Below are 18009 nucleotides of genomic sequence, written 5' to 3' on the forward strand. Positions count from 1 at the left end.
GCAGCTCCTACGGATCAGCAGGACATTAAGGGTAAGTAGTTTTGTTTGTTTTTATTTTAGATGTTCGTTGAACTCGCATAGGGATTGATTCGTTGGTATCGCCTTTTGCTGTTGTTGTTGGTTTATTTTATTTTGAGATTTTGTTACCCTATTAGGGAATTCTCGATTTGCCGAGTTCCTGTGAGGACAAATTCGTATGTTAATAGTATGATGAGGATGCTCATTGACATATCGAAGTCGGTTGAAATTTCGAGGATGAAATTTTATTCAAGGGGGTAGAATGTAAAACCCCAAACTTTCAATAGGGGTATAATTGAACTTGAATGGAAATCTTTGTGGATAAATAAATAAATTAAAGGTAATGGAGGAAAAGAATAACTTCAGAGAATTTAAGGTTGGAGTTGGAATTATAGAAAAGTACCGAAACCTAAGGTGTATGGTATATATACTCATCTACTCACTTATTATAAAAAAACAACCTAAACCCACCCTTTTGGCAAGCGCACAAACCCAACCATCTTAGAAAGTCCACAACCTTGGGAATTTGTCACCGAAGGTGATCAAGATTTGGTAAGCTCAATGGTTTTCTATCATTCTCCTATTTTTCTCTGTTAGTTTGAATTGGTTTGAGTTGTAATGAAGTTTTGGTATTGGTTGATGAGTTAGTGACACCAAGGAGTTGGGATTTCATAGAGTTTGAGATCTGAGGAAGGTTAAATTGTTGGATGACCGGTACCACGATTTAGGTGAGCTCCTCTCTTGTTTTCTTTCTCTCCAAATCCATGGTCAACAATGGCTTGTCCATGCTATCACCGCCAAGTGGGAGTGCACTAGAGACATACTCACAATACGTGACTATGTTGCAAACTAGTGGCAGGCCTATCGCCTTTGCTCTAGGTAAGTAGTAATTTGGCCCATGTGTGATGGGGGGCCATGATGATGTGGTCCAAACTTGTACCATGGGCTGGTCCATAATATGGACTTGGCCTAGGTGGAATTTAATGAATATATGGGTCATAAATTGAAACTGGGCCCATTAGTTAAAATATAAAATAAATGGGACCCGTTGGCATATTGTACGTCGGTATTTTTATAGGAGATCGAGAAGACATTGTAGACGATTAAAATTTTGTACGCTGCTATCAAGGTAAGGGTTCTGATCTTTTTGGACTTCTAAATACCCGAATTTTCATTTCAATATAAATTCTAGGATATTATTCTTCTTGTTATCTGCTTGCTCCTTGAATTCCTAAATATCATTTACATTGGGAATTATTAGTATTTTGTTGTCTTCGACTGATTCGTCCAGAGTTTGGTTGCGGTGTTGTGATCAACTTTGATTTTGTTATGGTATGTAGGGGTTCTATGTTTTTTGGTCTCTAGTGCCCGATATCCTTCTTTCGTATGATTCTGTGAATCGCTCCTTTCGCTTGACTAGTACTTGATTCATTCTCGATTGTTTCGTGTTCCATTATTGAAAATCGGGGTCGTTACTTGTTTTGTCTTATTATTTGGTGATCTATATTCATTAGTCTCACAATAGTGCAACCGTTGATAAATTTCTTCCGGTATTGTTGATTGTTCATGATAATTGTGCTTTGATATTCGATTGGATGTTTGGATCTGATTATACTTGTAGTTGGTTATCTTGTGCGAGTGATTCTCTAGACATGTAAACTTGGCATGAAACCGTTTTGGTACTTTGGATTGCTAGAAAATGTTTTAAATAAGCAAATTTTATTCTAAAACATTTTTTGCCTTAAAATAAAATATTAAAAATATTATTTATATATCTTTATAAATTTATGTGTAAATCACATAATAATATTATGAATTTGATTAGGTTCTTCGTAGAGCTTTGCATCATATTTTAGAAAATAAAATATTTTCTAAACAAAGATTGAATTGTTTTGGGTGCATGAAAATTTATATTGAAGACATGCATCATGATTGATTGGTTGGTTTGGATGGGTGTCGATGGTGCAGTTAGCATTAACGCGATAGCATTGTTGTTTGTCTGGTTGTTGAAGAATTTAGTGTTGGCTTGTTGTTGTTAATTTGTGGTTTGTGGTTAGCTCTGTTATTCAAGGTTTTTAAAACCGAACCGGTCATCAAACCGGAAAAGTCTTCGGTTCACGGTTTAGAGGTTCAATCGGGATTCAAACCGGGTTCGAATTGGTTCAATATAATGAATTATTTATATATATATATATATATATATCTATATTATATAGGCATAAAATATATAAGAATACTTCATATAAATACAATATATTCAAATAAAGTATCATTTTAAACAAAGAAAGTCACATAGCCTAGTGGTTAGAGTCTTTTTTAATGAATAAAAGGTCATGAGTTCAAACCATACAAAGAATAAAATTTAATAATATTTTCGTAACTTTAATAAATGAACCGAACCGGTTCAAAACCGACCTGTTCTGACCGGTTCAATTGAAGAACTGGCCGGTTCAATCAAAAATATTCTGGTTCATGAATTGCCGGTTCTGGCACCTCAACAGGACTGGACAAGTAACCAGTCACTGGTTGGACCGGTCCGATTGGCCTGTCTGGTATGATTTTCAAAACCTTGATGTTATTGTCATTTGGCCGATTGTGGTTTGTGGAGTTGGATGGATGATTGTTGATGCCACAATCTCTGATGGTTGTTCTGGACTACTGTGTGCTGCTTTCGAGAATTATGGATGGTTTTTGTGTGCCACGGCCTCTGACGATTTTCCAGAGTGTCGTGTGCTGCTGGTTTTGAAATTTATGGATGGTTTTGAGTCCCACGGCCTCTGATGGTTGTTCCGGACTGTCGTGTTCTAGGATTGACTGTTGTGTTGGATGGATGGTTGTGTTGGAGTGTGTTGGAGCTGTGATGTGTATGATTGTATAATATATTGTTAGTTCATATACAATGTGTTGTGGGTATTGACTATGGAATGATCATATTGATTATTGTTTGTCATTTTTATTTTGGCTTTTTTAGTTGTTGCGCGCTACACAGGTAGATTCAATCTACTCTTTATTTTGTTCATTGTTTGATTCATTGTGTGATTGTTGCGCACTCGGGTACCTATCACATACGTATCTGGGTTCTTGTAGCGTACTTACCCCTACTAGGCTTTATATCTCACCCTCTCTTTTGCTTCCCCACTTTCAGGTGAGTTCGTTGATGGTGACCAGCTTCCGGCGACGTGATCATGGTGGCATGGATACTAGGATCTGTCGAGTTATCGGTAGTTTTGCTAGGTTGTTGTCGTTTAAGCTTCCGCGTATTGAATTTGGTTGGTTGTTTTGAATATTTTGAATATTTATTTGAATAATAAATGCACTGTGAGGATTTTGACAAAAAATTTAGGTAGTCGAGGTTATTTTGGTCTTTTCACAGACCCCCTCTGGGACGGGTCGTTACACCCTATGTATACATACCATATCAATCAAGATCATCAAGTTCAATTCAAATTCATCCCATATCACTACACATTCAAATAGCACTCAATGCATATATCATCAAAATCAACAATGTAAGACTTATGGTCCGACAGCTTGTAGCATCTCAATGACTTGAAGGCGCCTATGCCATATCATTATCAACACACTAATTAGCAACAAAAATGAGTGAGAAAGCAAAAGGGTTAGACTTTGCACGCAAGTGCAAGTATGAGTAAGTATCCAATTATCCATCATGTCAAAACTATAAATTATGATGAACATTATTTGTACCCCATTTTTTGCTAAGTACACTCTATTACCCCTTTAAAAACACACTAGACTGGGGTGTACTTAGTAAAAAATGAGGTACAAATAATGTTCATTATAAATTATAAATCATGACAAGGTTTTTGTTAGATTCTACGACTCAATGCTTCTCCCATGGGTGTTATTGAGTTTTACTCGTCTGTTGTTTGAAGGAGATCTTCTCTACTTGGCTTCATCAACTCATTAAGCCCTATCTTAGATGGGGCTCACGTTTGGGCTTCAGCCTTCTATAGTGCTAGCTTTGTCTTACTTCTCATTGGGCCTAAGTTTGGTCATTGGAAGAAGCTGGCCCACTTTATTTATCTTATAAGGGATTTTCAATCTTAGACTAGTAAATAGTCAAATATACTTTATTTGCTTTATGTCCATTCAATTTAGTAACCGGTGGTTACTTTTACAAGTTTCTCTACTTGTATTTATACAAACAAACTATAGTCATTAATGGCTAAGTTGAATGGAATGCACTATTCAACTTTCTTCTCCTTCTCTCTCTCTTTTTGATCTATCTTCTTCTCTTCTTTACACTTCCGCAATATATTGAAAATTGTCATGATATCGGAACATGGATCTTCACCTGATGTGGAACAAACAAACATATCAGGAATTTCTCAAGCTTTACAAAAAGCTACAAATTTTATGAGGAATGCAAACACATTACCTCTTGCAACTGGAGGATTTCCACCAGTAAATACTCCATCTTTGACTTCTGCATTGCCTGACAATTCGAGCCTACAAAACACACCAGCAACAATGGGTGAGGTAGAAGCTCTGATGAGAAATATTCAAATGTTATCTTCAAGAATAGCAAATTTAGCAACAGCAAATCAACCTGGAATTTCAGGAGTCTCTCAAGTTAGGCAAACAACATCAGATGCATCAAATCAAAGAGTGCATCAGCAAATACACCTAAACGCAAACCAGCCTCCCTTATTGCCAAACCCTACTCTTCCTATTCCCATATACACTCAGCCACCAACTTATCCTACCACTTCCTTGCACCATATGCATCACACAACAATGAGTCAAAACAATTTTTTCGACCCCTATAGCCTGGTTCCCAGTGATTTATCTATTGCAAATTGATTTCTTTGGAGTTAACTAATAGCAATTACCACATGTGGAGTGCTCACTTTACTAACGCATTGGAGGCAAGGAACAAAGTAGGATTTGTTGATGGAACCCTAAGGATACCAGATGTTACAGACCCAAATTTTTAGATGTGGAAACAAGCAAATGGTATGATCAAAACATGGATTACTAATTCAATTTCAGTTGGAATTATGAAAAGTTTATCAAACTGGAAGACAGCTAGGGAACTATGAGTGGATCTGAAAACAAGTTATTCAGTGATGAATGAAACAAGAGTCTTTGACATTATTAGAGAAATTTCAAACATGAAGTAGGGTACAGACATAGTAACAGACTATTATACAAAGATGAAAAGCCTATGGGATGAATTGGTGGAGTATGATCAACTGCCAACATGCACATGTGGAGGCTTGGAGCCAAAAAGAGCAAAGAAACAAAAGGAAAAGGTTATGCAGTTCCTAATGGGACTAAATGATTGTTTCAATGCAGTGACCAGTCAAATTCTTATCAAAGAACCTTTTTCTGACCTGAATAAAGTCTACAATATTGTGAATCAAGAAGAAAGGAAACAGAAGATGGGAGAAAATGCAACAAACAATAGCCAAGAAGCAGTAGTAATGGCAGACAACAACAACTTATCAAAGCCTTACTACAAAAGTAATCAAGCAAAGCGAGCAGTTGACACTTCAACAAAATCCCAACAAAGCAACAAAGAAAGTCTGTTCTGTACACACTATAAACTAACAAACCACACAGTGGACAAATGTTTTAGGATACATGGATATCCTAAACAACCTTTTAAGAAGCAGAGACAAAACAATCATGGATATGTGAACAACAAACCACATGTAGTCAGCCAAGTTAGTGGAAATACTGAAGATCAAGTTGGAGCAGGAATAACCAATGCTCAATATCAACAAATTATGGCTGTTCTGCAAAACAGGGGCCAATAAGAGGGCAACACTTCACAGAAACAATTCCAACTAGGGAACATTGCATCAGTGGCCTCAGTGGCAGGTAATAATTTACATACAAGCACAAAATTTTTACACAAATGGCTCATTGATAGTGGAGCCATTGATCATGTCATATGTCATCCATCCTTGTTTGCATCATGACAAAAGTGCATAATTCATATGTCACACTGCCTAATGGTGAAAGACATGATATCTCATGTAGGAGAGGTCAAATTAATTGAAGGAATAGTTCTTAAAAATGTCCTATGTGTGCCCAATTTTACATTCAATCTAATCTCAGTTAGTAAAATAACTAGACAAGAAAATTGTGCCATCATATTTACAAAGGGAAAATGTGCCATGCAGGACATGGTAACTATGAGGAAGATTGGCTTGGGGATGGAGCATAAAGATCTTTATCAACTACACAAAGAAGAGAGAACAGAGTTGAAGAATCAAACTTTTGTTAGTTCTGTAATTAGTGCTGAAACTTAGCTTAGGAGACTTGGACATCCTTCTAGAAATGTTTCTAAGCTCATTCAAAGTAATTTCAGTAGTACTTTTGAAAATTGTAAGGAATGCTCAATGGGAAAGATGAATAGTAAGCCTTTTGGTATTAGTGAGTCTTCTACAAATTACAGTTTTGAATTGGTTCACATTGATATATGGGGACCAAACTCCACTATCTCCCTAGATGGTTACAGATACTTCCTAACAATAGTGGATGATTACTCTAGAATGACTTGGGTATATCTCATGCATTCAAAATCACAAACCAGGGGTTACATTCAAAGTTTTGTAAACTATGTAAAAAACCAATTTGAAAGAGGAGTAAAGATTATTAGAACTGACAATGGCCTAGAATTCAAAATGCAAGAATTCTTCTCAAATGAGGGAATTCAGCACCAAACATCCTGCCCATACACTCCATAACAAAATGGAGTGGTGGAAAGGAAACATCAACATATTTTAAATGTTGCAAGGACTTTGAAAATTCAAAATGGTTTGCAGGAAATCTATTGGTCATTATGCATACAAACAACCGTTTTTCTTATAAATAGGTTGCCTAGTAAGACATTAGATAAAAGATCACCATATCAAATACTTTATGGAAAAACAGTAGACTACACAAAGTTTAAGGCTTTTGGATGTTACTGTTTAGCTAAAATCAATAAACCTCAAGGTTCTAAATTTGAACCTAAGGCTAAACCATGTATATTTGTAGGATATCCTCTTGGCACAAAAGGATATAAGCAATTAGACATTTAGTCACATGAAATCTTCATCTCCAGGGATGTAGTATTTCATGAAAATGAATTTCCTTTAAAGGAAAATAATATTATGGCAAAAGAAAACACAAATACAACATCAAATGAGACACAGATAGTTGATCATACTGATGAACTTATTGAAAGTCAAAATAAAAGAGCTACAAAGGCACCAGGATACTTACAAGATTACATTTGTGATGTTGCATCCATTCATAAGTATGCATCTCATCACATCATAGCTCATTCTTCTTATTATCAACACTTTCTAGCCAACATATTTGTCCACACAGAACCTAGGAATTACACAGAAGCTTTACAAGATAACAATTGGAAAAATGCTATGAATTTGGAAATGCAAGCTCTTGAAAATAATGGAACCTGGGAGTTAACTAACTTGCCAAAAGGGAGTAAAGCTATTGGATCAAAATGGATATTCAAAATAAAGTATAATTCAAATGGTTCTATGGAAAGATATAAAGCTAGACTAGTGGCTAAGGGTTTTAATCAAACAGAAGGATTTGATTACACAGAAGCCTTTGCACCAGTGGTTAAAATAACCACTGTGAGAGTGTTCCTAGCCTTAGCTAGCATGCATAATTGGCATGTTCATCACTTGGATGTACACAATGCCTTCCTAAATGGGGATTTAGAAGAAGAAGTTTACATGAGAGTTCCTCCAGGTTGTGACACTAAAAACAACAAATTAGTGTGTAAATTAAACAAATCCATCTATGGATTAAAACACACATCAAGACAATGGAATGAAAAATGTAAGAAAGCCTTATTAAACTTTGGATTCACCCAAAGCAAGGCTGATTATTCATTATTTTACTATCACTCAGATTCTAAGATAATGATATTACTCCTTTATGTTGATAACATGGCTCTAGGCAGTAATGACACTAATGTATTAGAAACAGTTAAACAATACATATCGGGTTGTTTTAAAATAAAAGATTTAGGGGAGTTGAAATACTTCCTAGGACTTGAAATCCACAGAAAAAAAAGGTCTAACATTATGTCAAAAGAAATACACCATGGACTTATTAAAAGATTCTTGTTTGACTGATGCTAAAATTAGTACTTCTCCCACAGATACCACAGTTAAGCTAACCAACAATTCAGGAGAAGCTATTGAAGAACCTCTAGAATATAGAAGAATAATAGGAAAACTTACGTATTTGAGCATAACCAGACCATATATCACTTATACTGTCAACAGCTTAAGTCAATTCATGAACAAACCTACCACACAACATTTGAAAGCGGCACACAGAGTTATTAGATATCTTAAAGGCACCGTTGATAAAGGCCTTTTTATCCTAGCACTAACCAATGGCAGGTTCAAGCATATGTTGATGCCAATTGGACATCATGCGTGGATACCACAAAGCCTAGCACTAATAAATTGCAGGTACAAGCCTATTTTGATGTGGATTGGGCCTCATGCATTGATACAAGAAGATCTGTTACTAGCTTTTGTGTCAAATTGGGAGATTCGCTAGTTTCGTGGAAATCCAAGAAACAACACACAATGTCTAGGTCTTCTACAGAAGCAGAATACAGGGCAGTAGCAACAACAATTAGTGAGCTCAGTTGGCTTCATAATCTGTTCCAGAAACTAAAGTTCCCAATTGCTCTTCCCATGACTCTTCATTGCGACAATCAAGTAGCAATTCACATTGCAAATAACCCAGTGTTCCACGAAAGAACAAAAGACATTGAACTAGATCCTCATTTCACTCGTGACAAAGTTCAAGAATGTTTGTTGAAATTGACTTACCTCAACACCGATGATCAACTCGGAGACATCCTCACCAAAGCTATTCCTACGCATAGTCTCCAGAAAATCTCTGACAAGTTGAACATGATTCACACTACCAATCGTGTCCAACTTGAGGGGAATGTTAGATTTTGGCGACTCAATGCTTCTCCCATGGGTGTTATTGAGTTTTACTCGTCTGTTGTTTGAAGGAGATCTTCTCTACATGGTTTCATCAACTCATTAAGCCCTATCTTTGATAGGCTCACGTTTGGGCTTTAGCCCTCTATAATGCTGGCTTTATCTTACTTCTCATTAGGCCTAAGTCTGGTCCTTGGAAGAAGCTGGCCCACTTTATTTATCTTAGAAGGGTTTTTCAAATCTTAGACTAGTAAATAGTCAAATGTACCTTATTTACTTTATGTCCATTCAATTCAGTAACCGTTGGTTACTTTTACAAGTTTCTCTACTTGTATTTATACAAACAAAATGTAGCCGTTAATGGCTAAGTTGAATGGAATGCAATATTCAGCTTTCTTCTCCTTCTCTCTCTTTTTGATCTATCTTCTTCTCTTCTTTACACTTCCGCAATATATTGAAAATCATCAGTTTTTGCTTTTTTATCCAATGATGGTGTAAAATGATTAATTCAATTGGATCGATCTTTGATTTTCACATATACAAGACTAGAATAGTCATGGAGTTAGATATCGTGTTGGATTCCACTTTCTCTTATTTTATATTCTATTTCATTTAATTTAGTAGAAAAATTGAACTGCCTCCACACACACGCAATTTGCCAACTAAGAGCAACTGCAACAATGGCTCCGTTTGGTAAACAATTTTGACAGTAGCGTATATACTAGCAGATATGGTGGTAGCAGATATGCTGGACAATAATGGTAGCAGATATGCTGTCTGAATGGTTGTTAGTGTTTGGTTAAACTTTTGCTGGTAACATATATGCTGGATAATATTCTGAGGCAAATTACGCACAGGGGTATTAGGTATTTTAGTTATAGCAGATGCATATAAATGTCAGATTAAATAACAATTAATTTATAAAACAAAGATAATTAATTAAAATATTTATAAATAGTTAATTAGAAGAGTTTCATAATATTCCGTCCTACAAATATATATAAATAAATTCAAATAAGTCTATACATTAAAAATAAAAGGACATCATATGATGATGAGTTGTTGTGCAACCAAATCCCGGAATTGTGCCATGTTGGCGTCGTCAATGAGCAAATTGTCTTCATCATCCTCTACCACATTTTCAACCACGACCTCGGGCATGATCTCATCTTCGACCACAGGCATTGATTCAATTTCATTAAAATCATAATCAATTTCAGCATTGAGTTTAATAAAATTATGAAGCGTCATGCACGCTATCACAATCTTCGCCTGTATCTTGGTATCAAAAGAAGTCATTGACCCTAATATTCGCCACTTCTTCTTGGTAACTCCAAATGTCCTTTCGATGACATTTCTTAGCTTAGCATGCGCTTTGTTGAACACTTCACGAGGTCCAGATGCGGGAGCCCCATTCTGGAATACCGGAACATGGTACCTTTCCCCTTTGTATGGTGCCAAGAAACCCGTCTTATTTGCATATCCAGCGTCCACCAAATAATACTTACCTACGATTAAAAGTAATACTACTTGTAAGTAAATATTGATAGGATTAGCATAACAAGCATTAAACAAGGTAATTAAATCACTACCTAGAGGGGGTTTTGGAAAATTTAGAATCTCATGACGTAGGGAATGTTCCAATACCCGACTGTCATGTGCAGATCCCTCCCATCCGGCTGAAACATAGGTATAAAACATGTCAAAGTCGCATACGGCTAGCACATTTTGCGTTGGGACTCCTTTTCGCCCAATATACTTTTGTCTCTTCTCTGGTGTGACAATAGCAGGTATATGTGTCCCATCCAATGCACCAATGCAGTCCTTAAAACATATGCGATACCCTAAATTTGTATGCTCCCTAATATATCTCGGGGTTTCATTAAGCTGATCTCCTCTTGGTTTGATTAGATCTTTAGACATCTTCATTACAGCTTGTAACACCTTATGAAATAGGCGACTGATTGTCTCTCCTGAGTGTTGAAAACGCTCCCCAATATCACGGTTTGACTGAGCATGTCCAAGTGTGAAGACAAACATTGCAACCATCTCAGTAATGCCAACTTGAGTGGAACATTCTAATCCATAATCATCCCTAAGGACCCTGCATAAGCTCTTAAACACGTGGACATGCATTCTAAATGACTCTTGACATCGAACTGGGTTACCATTCAAGATGTCAACCACCCAATCATAACCCTTCAAAGCACCAGTTCGACATGGAACACTTCCTCTACGAGAGTAATTGTTCCTGGAACTTGTAATCATATCATATTCGGATGCTACTGCAAGGAATTGAAGCTGGAATGTATCAATCATATCATCACTACTGTCACTATTGTTATCCATATCTGTCAAGCATTGAAATATAAAAAGTTTCAATTCAGGTTCATATAAGAAACAAAACACAAAAATGCATACTTATAAATAGTCAATCAATGTTCAGATAAGAAACAGAACATAGAAAACAAATTTGATAATTAGTTAAGATTCCAAAATACATCAAGTAAAGCACATAGAAGGTTCAAGGTTCAGATCCAATACCAAAAACATAAAAAGTTCCAGCATACGAAATTGAAATAAAAACATTAAAATAAACTAAATGACTCTTGATACACTAGCCACTTGGAGCAAATCCACCTCTCTTGTTGTAAAGCCTCTCAATGTATCCAAAGCGAGCATCATGTGGAAGTGCGAGAAACAAATTCCTATGGACACGAGAAGCAAACAACTCAACTGCAAAATAGTAGATATCTTCATATGACTCTTGGATATGCAGCTCACCCAATGCCTTGACACATTGATCATAGGTGTTAACAGCATCAAGCTCAACAGTCATCTTGTCATAATACACCTTCTTGCTAGCAAAATAGTCACGCTGTTCTGAGCTAGTGGTCTTCAAATCCAAGCATAATGCTCTAAATTCAGGGTTAATGACATCTTCAGTTGTTTTATTCTTCCTCTTACGACTTTTGGAAGTAGAACCAGAAGGTTCATTGACTGTGGTTGTTTTGATAGGAGAGGAACCTGTTGAAAAATCCTGAGTACCCTGTTCCAAATCAACTTGAACAGGCTGTGGAGTGCTGCTGTCATCAATATCAGCAATGGCTGGAGAGATGCATTCATCACCAGTGGCACTGTTACCACCCCAGAGCTTATCCTGTTCCTCACGCAAAGGTAATCCAGTTGAGCGAAATTTCTTGAAGTTGATATTCTCCTGCAAATTAGATCAATAACACAGCAAACAAATAAGTTAAATAATGCATCAGGAAGTGTGTTACATAAATAATTTAGTAAGAAACAACAAACCTTAATCCTGGCAGCCCACCATTCATCACTGGCCTCTACCTTCCCTGTCTCAGAATTGAAGCCCAATCCAGTTTCCGCATTCATCAACCTATTGAACAGATGCCAATTCTGTTTCATGTTGTCGTGTTTTGTCTTCAACTTCAGTGGTGGGCAAGTGAAGCCACTGACTTTCTTAAATTCTTCAGCAATTGGTTCCCATTTAAGCAAACCAACGTTTTTCTTCTTCCACACAGTGAGCATGTCAAGAAACATTTTGGTATTCTTATTATCCCATTTAAACTTTGCAACCTCAGCATCAACTACAGTTTCCTTGCTTTTCCTACTCATTCTTTCAACTTAACTAGTAAAACAATAGACATTTGTTACAGGAATCACAATCTGCTAAAAACTCAAGAAGCATCAACTAACCAGGAAAACCCACAATCAAGAAGCATCCATCCACATCAAAAGTCTTAACATTTCTTACCAATAAAAGATGCATAATCAGAGACAATAAAATTCTCCAATAACCCAGAAAAGAAAATCGATTTACTCAAATCAATGACATATATGTAATAAAAGCACAAATTGAATAACAGAAGTACAAAAGACATTTTCAACCAAACACACCTAAATCAAAAAACAGAGAACACTGTCAATTAACAATGGTAAAATAATAAGGTAAGGAGAAATCATGTCGTCTCAAACTCATGTTGCCTAACTATGCCTTGTATGTGGAAAACCAAAAATACCTAAATCAAAAAAGAAAGAACCCTAAATTGCACATCAAGAACACTGTCGATTAACAATCTTTGAACCAGAAAACAAAAGGAAACTGAGAAGAAAGAGTAGAGATGTGAGAATGAGGTGGGGATGAATGAAACCTCACCGGTTGTTTCCGGTCGATGTGCGGCAGGGCGTAACAAGGTCTGCAATCTCGGTGCCCTAATATTCAGATGTGAGAAAAGACGAGTGTTGTGAGAGATTCGTAACAAATTAAAAGGCAGGGATATTTTCGGACATTCAATAAATAATTAGGGACAATATGGGTAGAAAAATCAAAATGGTCTCAATATTGTATGAAATGGGACAATTTCCAAAAGACAATATTATTGCCTCGAAATTGCCTCGGATTTCGAGTCGCAAAATGGCCGTTTGTTTGCATCAGACAATATATTGTCTGGACTAGCATATATTGTTCCCACAATGGTCTACCAAACGGGGCCAATGATAATTTAGGGGATGAATGAAGAAAAGGTGAATTTTGATGGGCATGAAAAGAAATGATGCTACAACAATGTCATTTTGTCGAAAAATTTTATATACACACCATTAATTTACTATTTTTACACCATTTTTTAAATATGATAAGTCGACACCATAAAATGATAAGTCTACACACAAAATGATTGTGAAAAGACGAATATACCTTTGATTTTTAAAATTAGAGAATTTTCATTATTAAGTTTACACACATATTGTCTCTCTAAACCCATTTTTTTAACAGTTTTTTCATAGAATCAAAACCATATGTCTCCCTCTCATCCTCTCCTTCTCCTTTCCTCTCCCATTCCCTTTAATGCTTTCTTCTTAATCTCAGAATACGAAGAGCGTGAAAAGGGGAGACGGGTTTAGTCGAAGCAATAGCAGGAATACTCTTTGATGCGTCAGTGTTATTGTGTTACCAAGAGGGGTCGTCATTGTAACCGTCAGCTTAGTCCTTACTCCTCTGACTCTGCCACTCCGGGATCCGTTCGGTACAACCTATCTTTGATCTAGCTTTTCTTTTGTTGGTTTCTGTTTTCTATTTGGTTATAGTGTCATATTATATGAGATCTAAAGCCCCTTTTAGTTAGCAATTTTAATTTCTGAGGTAGCATTGCTGTAGTTGAGAGGGATTCCATGAATAATTTTTGGCTTCCTTATTTGTTAAAGAATGATGGGTTTTGAGTGTATTGGCTGTACTATCAGTACAATCCATGACAGTACTTGGAGTCTGAGACACTTTTTTTGAGGTAAATATCAATGTCTTTCCTTCAGTCTCTCATTGAACTCAAATTTTTCAGTTTTTCTAACCTGCCCTGTTTTTGTTTGCAGTAAGTAGAAATTCAGAGAAACCAGACATTAATGGCAGACCAAGGTCCAATTCCATCTCCTACAGGAAAAAAAATAGAAAACCCGATTTCCAGAAAATGATTCTCACCCCTGTCAACCGGTTATTTGTGAATTTTGAATCTTTAATTGTAAACAATTATTTTTTTCCGGACGATGAACATAGTATTCCACACAATGATGCACGATAAGAACAATAAAGCCTATTTTCCCCAAAACGAAGTCATCATTAAAGGCATTTTCTTTGTGTGAAAATTATTTTTTTTTAGAATATTGGTGTAAACTTAGTAGTCACTAATAAAATATGTAAAAATTATTTATTTTCAATTTTTATGTTAAGGGTTAATATGTCATTATATATAAGGATATTTATGGAAACTATAAAAATTTTAAAAATGATGTAAAAATAATAAATTAGTGGTGTGTATATAAAATTTCCTTATTTTGTTAGTCTTTTTTTGTTGGACCAAACATGGGGGCAAAGACTTTGATTGGCCCCATGTTGGCTTGCTCATCGAGCCCCACATCAAATACATTCACATTTACACCAAAATCAATATTGAGTTCTACATCTATGACACCAAAAAAAAAAGTCAATAATTATACACGACTATATCAATATATTTTGTTGATCCCGTGACATCAATAAAATATCCAAACACATCTCCAAATATATTTTGTTATTCTCAATAAAAAATTATCATTGCAAATGCTCCAATGATTGTTGCACCCGAAGCACGTCGGCTTATAGTTTATTTTATTTTCCTAGTAATAATTAAACGCTAATAAAAATCTAACGAAATCTACACCGTCCATTTACTTTTACAACATTAATGAATCGTGATGATTATCCCTCTGTTGTCCTTTACCAGAATAGTAGTATTCAAACATTTCCAAATTTTTATTTAATATTTTTTAGATCAAAAAGTCAAAACTTTACTATTAGTTTTTTTGTTTTTTAGATGCAGTATTCAATTTAATAGAAAATTTAGCTTTTCTTCACGCTGAAATTTCGGGATAGATGAGAACTCATAAACAAACGGGTTCATCTAAAATGCACTTATTTTTTTACTTTATACACCCTCTATTTTTTTCTCTATACACCCCCATCTCATCAATGACCCCACTTATTTAAATTTTTATAATTTTTAATTTATTTAGATTAAAAAATTATATTATTAAAAAATAATACTACTAAAAAATAATATTATAATTTTTATTTTAATACTTTGTACCACTATTTTGTTGTATGTTTCTAACTATATCAATTATAAATTTTATGGTGTGAATCTTTTTTTTGTAATTTTGTAATTATTCTAGTTTGAATTGTTATGATGCGAGTTTTTTTTTTGTATGTTTATAATCATTTCAATTTGAATTAGAATTTTATGATGTGAATTCTTACGATCGGAAATTGAAGGTCCTGAAAAGTGTCACAAATTATTAATAACATGCGAGCGTGACGGAAATTATAGATCTTTGAAGCGTCACAAAATTGGCATATTGATATATTTTGATAAGTGATAATTGATATACATATATTGATATTATCGTGATGAACGTTATTTGCACCCCATTTTTTACTAAGCACACTCCACTCTAGTGTGTTTTTAAAGGGTTAATGGGGTATACTTAATAAAAATTGGGGTGCAAATAATGTTCATCTATTATCATATTATATGTAAAAAAATGAAATAGATATGATGAAATTACAAAAGAATTCAAAGTTTTGTAATCATCTAACTCTAAAAAATAACATTTTCGATTCTATAAAACCAATTGGGTCATCGGGTTTCCAGTCTGACTGTTTAGATTTATCGGTTTTCACCAGGTCACATGCTCAAATGGTAATATTGACAAAATTGTGTCGACTTGGCGGCTAGGTCCCCAGGTCTCTGATCGGACCAATCACACAATCCGGTTCTCACAACACTAGTTCAAAGATTCTCCATTGAAAATCATAAATTTAGATGTTCTGTTGAGCAGTTCACTTATCCGGTTGATTGATTATTGTTGGCACTAAAAATATTATGGGCTAAGCCTAATCCATGTACAAGGCCCAAGGTGTAACCCGTACGATCCATTATGTTTTGAATCAATCACAACCATGAGCCCATTATATTGAGAAGGAGATAAAGCCCAGTTGATGAGTAACTGCCCAGGTGGAGTTGTGTTGGGAGTGGTCCACGTAAAATGGAAGAAGTGGTGACAGTTACAACAAGGTGGTCCAGGTGGCAGCCTATGAGAGAAGTACGGGAAAAACTGATATGAAGAGATGGTAATGGCTTCCAACTGACAGAAAATGACACAAATGAGGGGATAACTACAGTAAGATAATGGTTTATGGGGGGAGAATTTCGTGCAAATCAGAGAGTATAAAAGTTGGTAGACAGGCAGAGAAGACACACAAATAATCAATCAAACAAACAACAAAAACTCAAGCTCAAAGGCATTTTCAAGCTTCCTAGCATTTCAATTACTTTCCACTTCCTTGTCAATTTCAAGCAAATATCATGTTGTTCATTCCAAATTATCTTGTCTTTATTCCTTGTCAAGTTTCAATACCAACCATCGTTGTGTAAATTGTTCTTGGTGTCTATTTAGTTTTCTTCATTTCAATCTCAACAAAGCGCACTTCAGTGGAGTTAGGGAACCTAGAACTATTGAGGCCCCAAGAGAGTTCGTTCAATTGTCTAGATAGAAGTCTTATTTACATTTGGTGCATTTCATTCTAATTAGTGTAGGAAACTATAACCCGTGGCACACCTGAAAATCATCACCACCTTGGGCCACTTTTTGGTGACAACAACCTTTTTTGGCACACCCGGTGGGACTGGAGAGGAAGAATCTCAAAACTACCATGGCACGCGCACTCGTTTATCAAGAAAAGAACCAATTGCTGGGGAGAATCCGTAGGAGGAAAACCCACTGGTTGAGATGGAAGATGCTGCCAATGATGGAAGCACTGAAGAAAAGCAAGAGCTCATTGAACGACCAACTGACTTCTCTGATGAAGCCGCCATTTTGTTTGAACATTTGGTCAAAACCATCAATAATCTAGAGGTACGTTCTAATCAAACAATTAAAGACGCCATGAAACAGGTGGAGCGAAAGTTGGAGCAGAAGTTTGAAGATATGACTACGGAGGGGGGGGCAATTGCCATCACTGAAAGGAACAAACTACCAGGCTGATGGTGGTTACAGCAAGTACACTCCTTTTCTAATACGCTCTCCATCTAGTAATGGTCAGAATTTCAGGTCTGTTGCATACGGAAATACTAATCCTATGAACAACCCAATTGCCTATCAACCACTGAACCTGCTGGACCAAGAGGCAACGTCGCTGTAGGGGTGGGTACTGCCCGTAGGGTTCAACCTATTATTCCACCACAAATACCACCTGTTGATTTGGAGACTCTCAGACATTTAGTTCAAGATTTAGATGGCCACGGCCTTAGACAGGTTGGTCGGCTAGAATATCATAAACCCTATCCAGCTGTTGTGGATAGGGAGAATCCTTACCCAAGAGGATTTAGAGTACTTGATTTCACTTTATTCTCTGTAGAAGAAGGGTTGTCCACCGTGGAGTATATCGGTCCTTTCACTGTGCAATGTGGTGAATTGGCAA

The 18009-nt window shown here is 36.0% G+C and overlaps 2 protein-coding genes and 2 long non-coding RNA genes across 7 annotated transcripts; 1 reads left to right on the forward strand and 3 right to left on the reverse strand.

Annotated features, from left to right (window-relative positions):
• Positions 1–4037: 4037 nt before the first annotated feature.
• LOC120003673 lies at positions 4038–9133 on the reverse strand. 4 transcript variants are annotated; one of them, XM_038852688.1, is made up of 4 exons: positions 8862–9131; positions 7261–7343; positions 4421–4530; positions 4038–4336 (listed from the first exon to the last, which is right to left on the reverse strand). In XM_038852688.1, exons 1-4 carry the CDS (start codon positions 8913–8915, stop codon positions 4227–4229), a joined length of 357 nt encoding a protein of 118 aa, XP_038708616.1. In that variant the 5' UTR covers positions 8916–9131; the 3' UTR covers positions 4038–4226. The 4 variants fall into 4 exon arrangements, 2 of the variants coding, with proteins under 2 accessions (XP_038708616.1, XP_038708617.1); XM_038852689.1 differs by having other exon boundaries at positions 4421–4491; positions 8862–9126; XR_005469363.1 differs by lacking the exon at positions 7261–7343 and having other exon boundaries at positions 8862–9133.
• A 670-nt stretch (positions 9134–9803) lies between these two features.
• Positions 9804–11337, reverse strand: LOC120004161 (protein ALP1-like). The gene is made up of 2 exons (XM_038853429.1): positions 10574–11337; positions 9804–10489 (listed from the first exon to the last, which is right to left on the reverse strand). The coding sequence occupies exons 1-2, from the start codon at positions 11328–11330 to the stop codon at positions 10026–10028; spliced, it is 1221 nt and encodes a 406-aa protein (XP_038709357.1). The 5' UTR covers positions 11331–11337; the 3' UTR covers positions 9804–10025.
• A 91-nt stretch (positions 11338–11428) lies between these two features.
• On the reverse strand, positions 11429–13469 carry LOC120004162. Its single transcript, XR_005469462.1, has 2 exons — positions 13159–13469; positions 11429–12198 (listed from the first exon to the last, which is right to left on the reverse strand). It is a non-coding gene; the product is annotated as an uncharacterized LOC120004162 (long non-coding RNA).
• A 246-nt stretch (positions 13470–13715) lies between these two features.
• On the forward strand, positions 13716–14599 carry LOC120004466. The gene is made up of 2 exons (XR_005469550.1): positions 13716–14284; positions 14367–14599. It is a non-coding gene; the product is annotated as an uncharacterized LOC120004466 (long non-coding RNA).
• The last annotated feature ends 3410 nt before the right edge of the window (positions 14600–18009 follow it).

The sequence above is a fragment of the Tripterygium wilfordii genome, chromosome 8 (genome assembly GCF_013401445.1).
Source record: "Tripterygium wilfordii isolate XIE 37 chromosome 8, ASM1340144v1, whole genome shotgun sequence".
In the NCBI taxonomy this organism is placed as follows: domain Eukaryota; kingdom Viridiplantae; phylum Streptophyta; class Magnoliopsida; order Celastrales; family Celastraceae; genus Tripterygium; species Tripterygium wilfordii.

What these genes read in the sequence shown, in the direction of transcription:
- LOC120003673 (XM_038852688.1), bottom strand. Translation starts at nt 8,915, where the DNA reads ATGCGTAGGAATAGCTTTGGTGAGGATGTCTCCGAGTTGATCATCGGT. An exon ending in AACATCACAAATGTAATCTT is followed by an intron (nt 4,531 to 7,260) that starts GTAAGTATCCTG and finishes ATTTCTCATCAG; the next exon opens with AGCTTCTACCTCACCCATTG. An exon ending in AAATCCTCCAGTTGCAAGAG is followed by an intron (nt 4,337 to 4,420) that starts GTAATGTGTTTG and finishes GTTCCACATCAG; the next exon opens with GTGAAGATCCATGTTCCGAT.
- LOC120004161 (XM_038853429.1), bottom strand. Translation starts at nt 11,330, where the DNA reads ATGGATAACAATAGTGACAGTAGTGATGATATGATTGATACATTCCAG. An exon ending in TTTTCCAAAACCCCCTCTAG is followed by an intron (nt 10,490 to 10,573) that starts GTAGTGATTTAA and finishes TTTTAATCGTAG; the next exon opens with GTAAGTATTATTTGGTGGAC.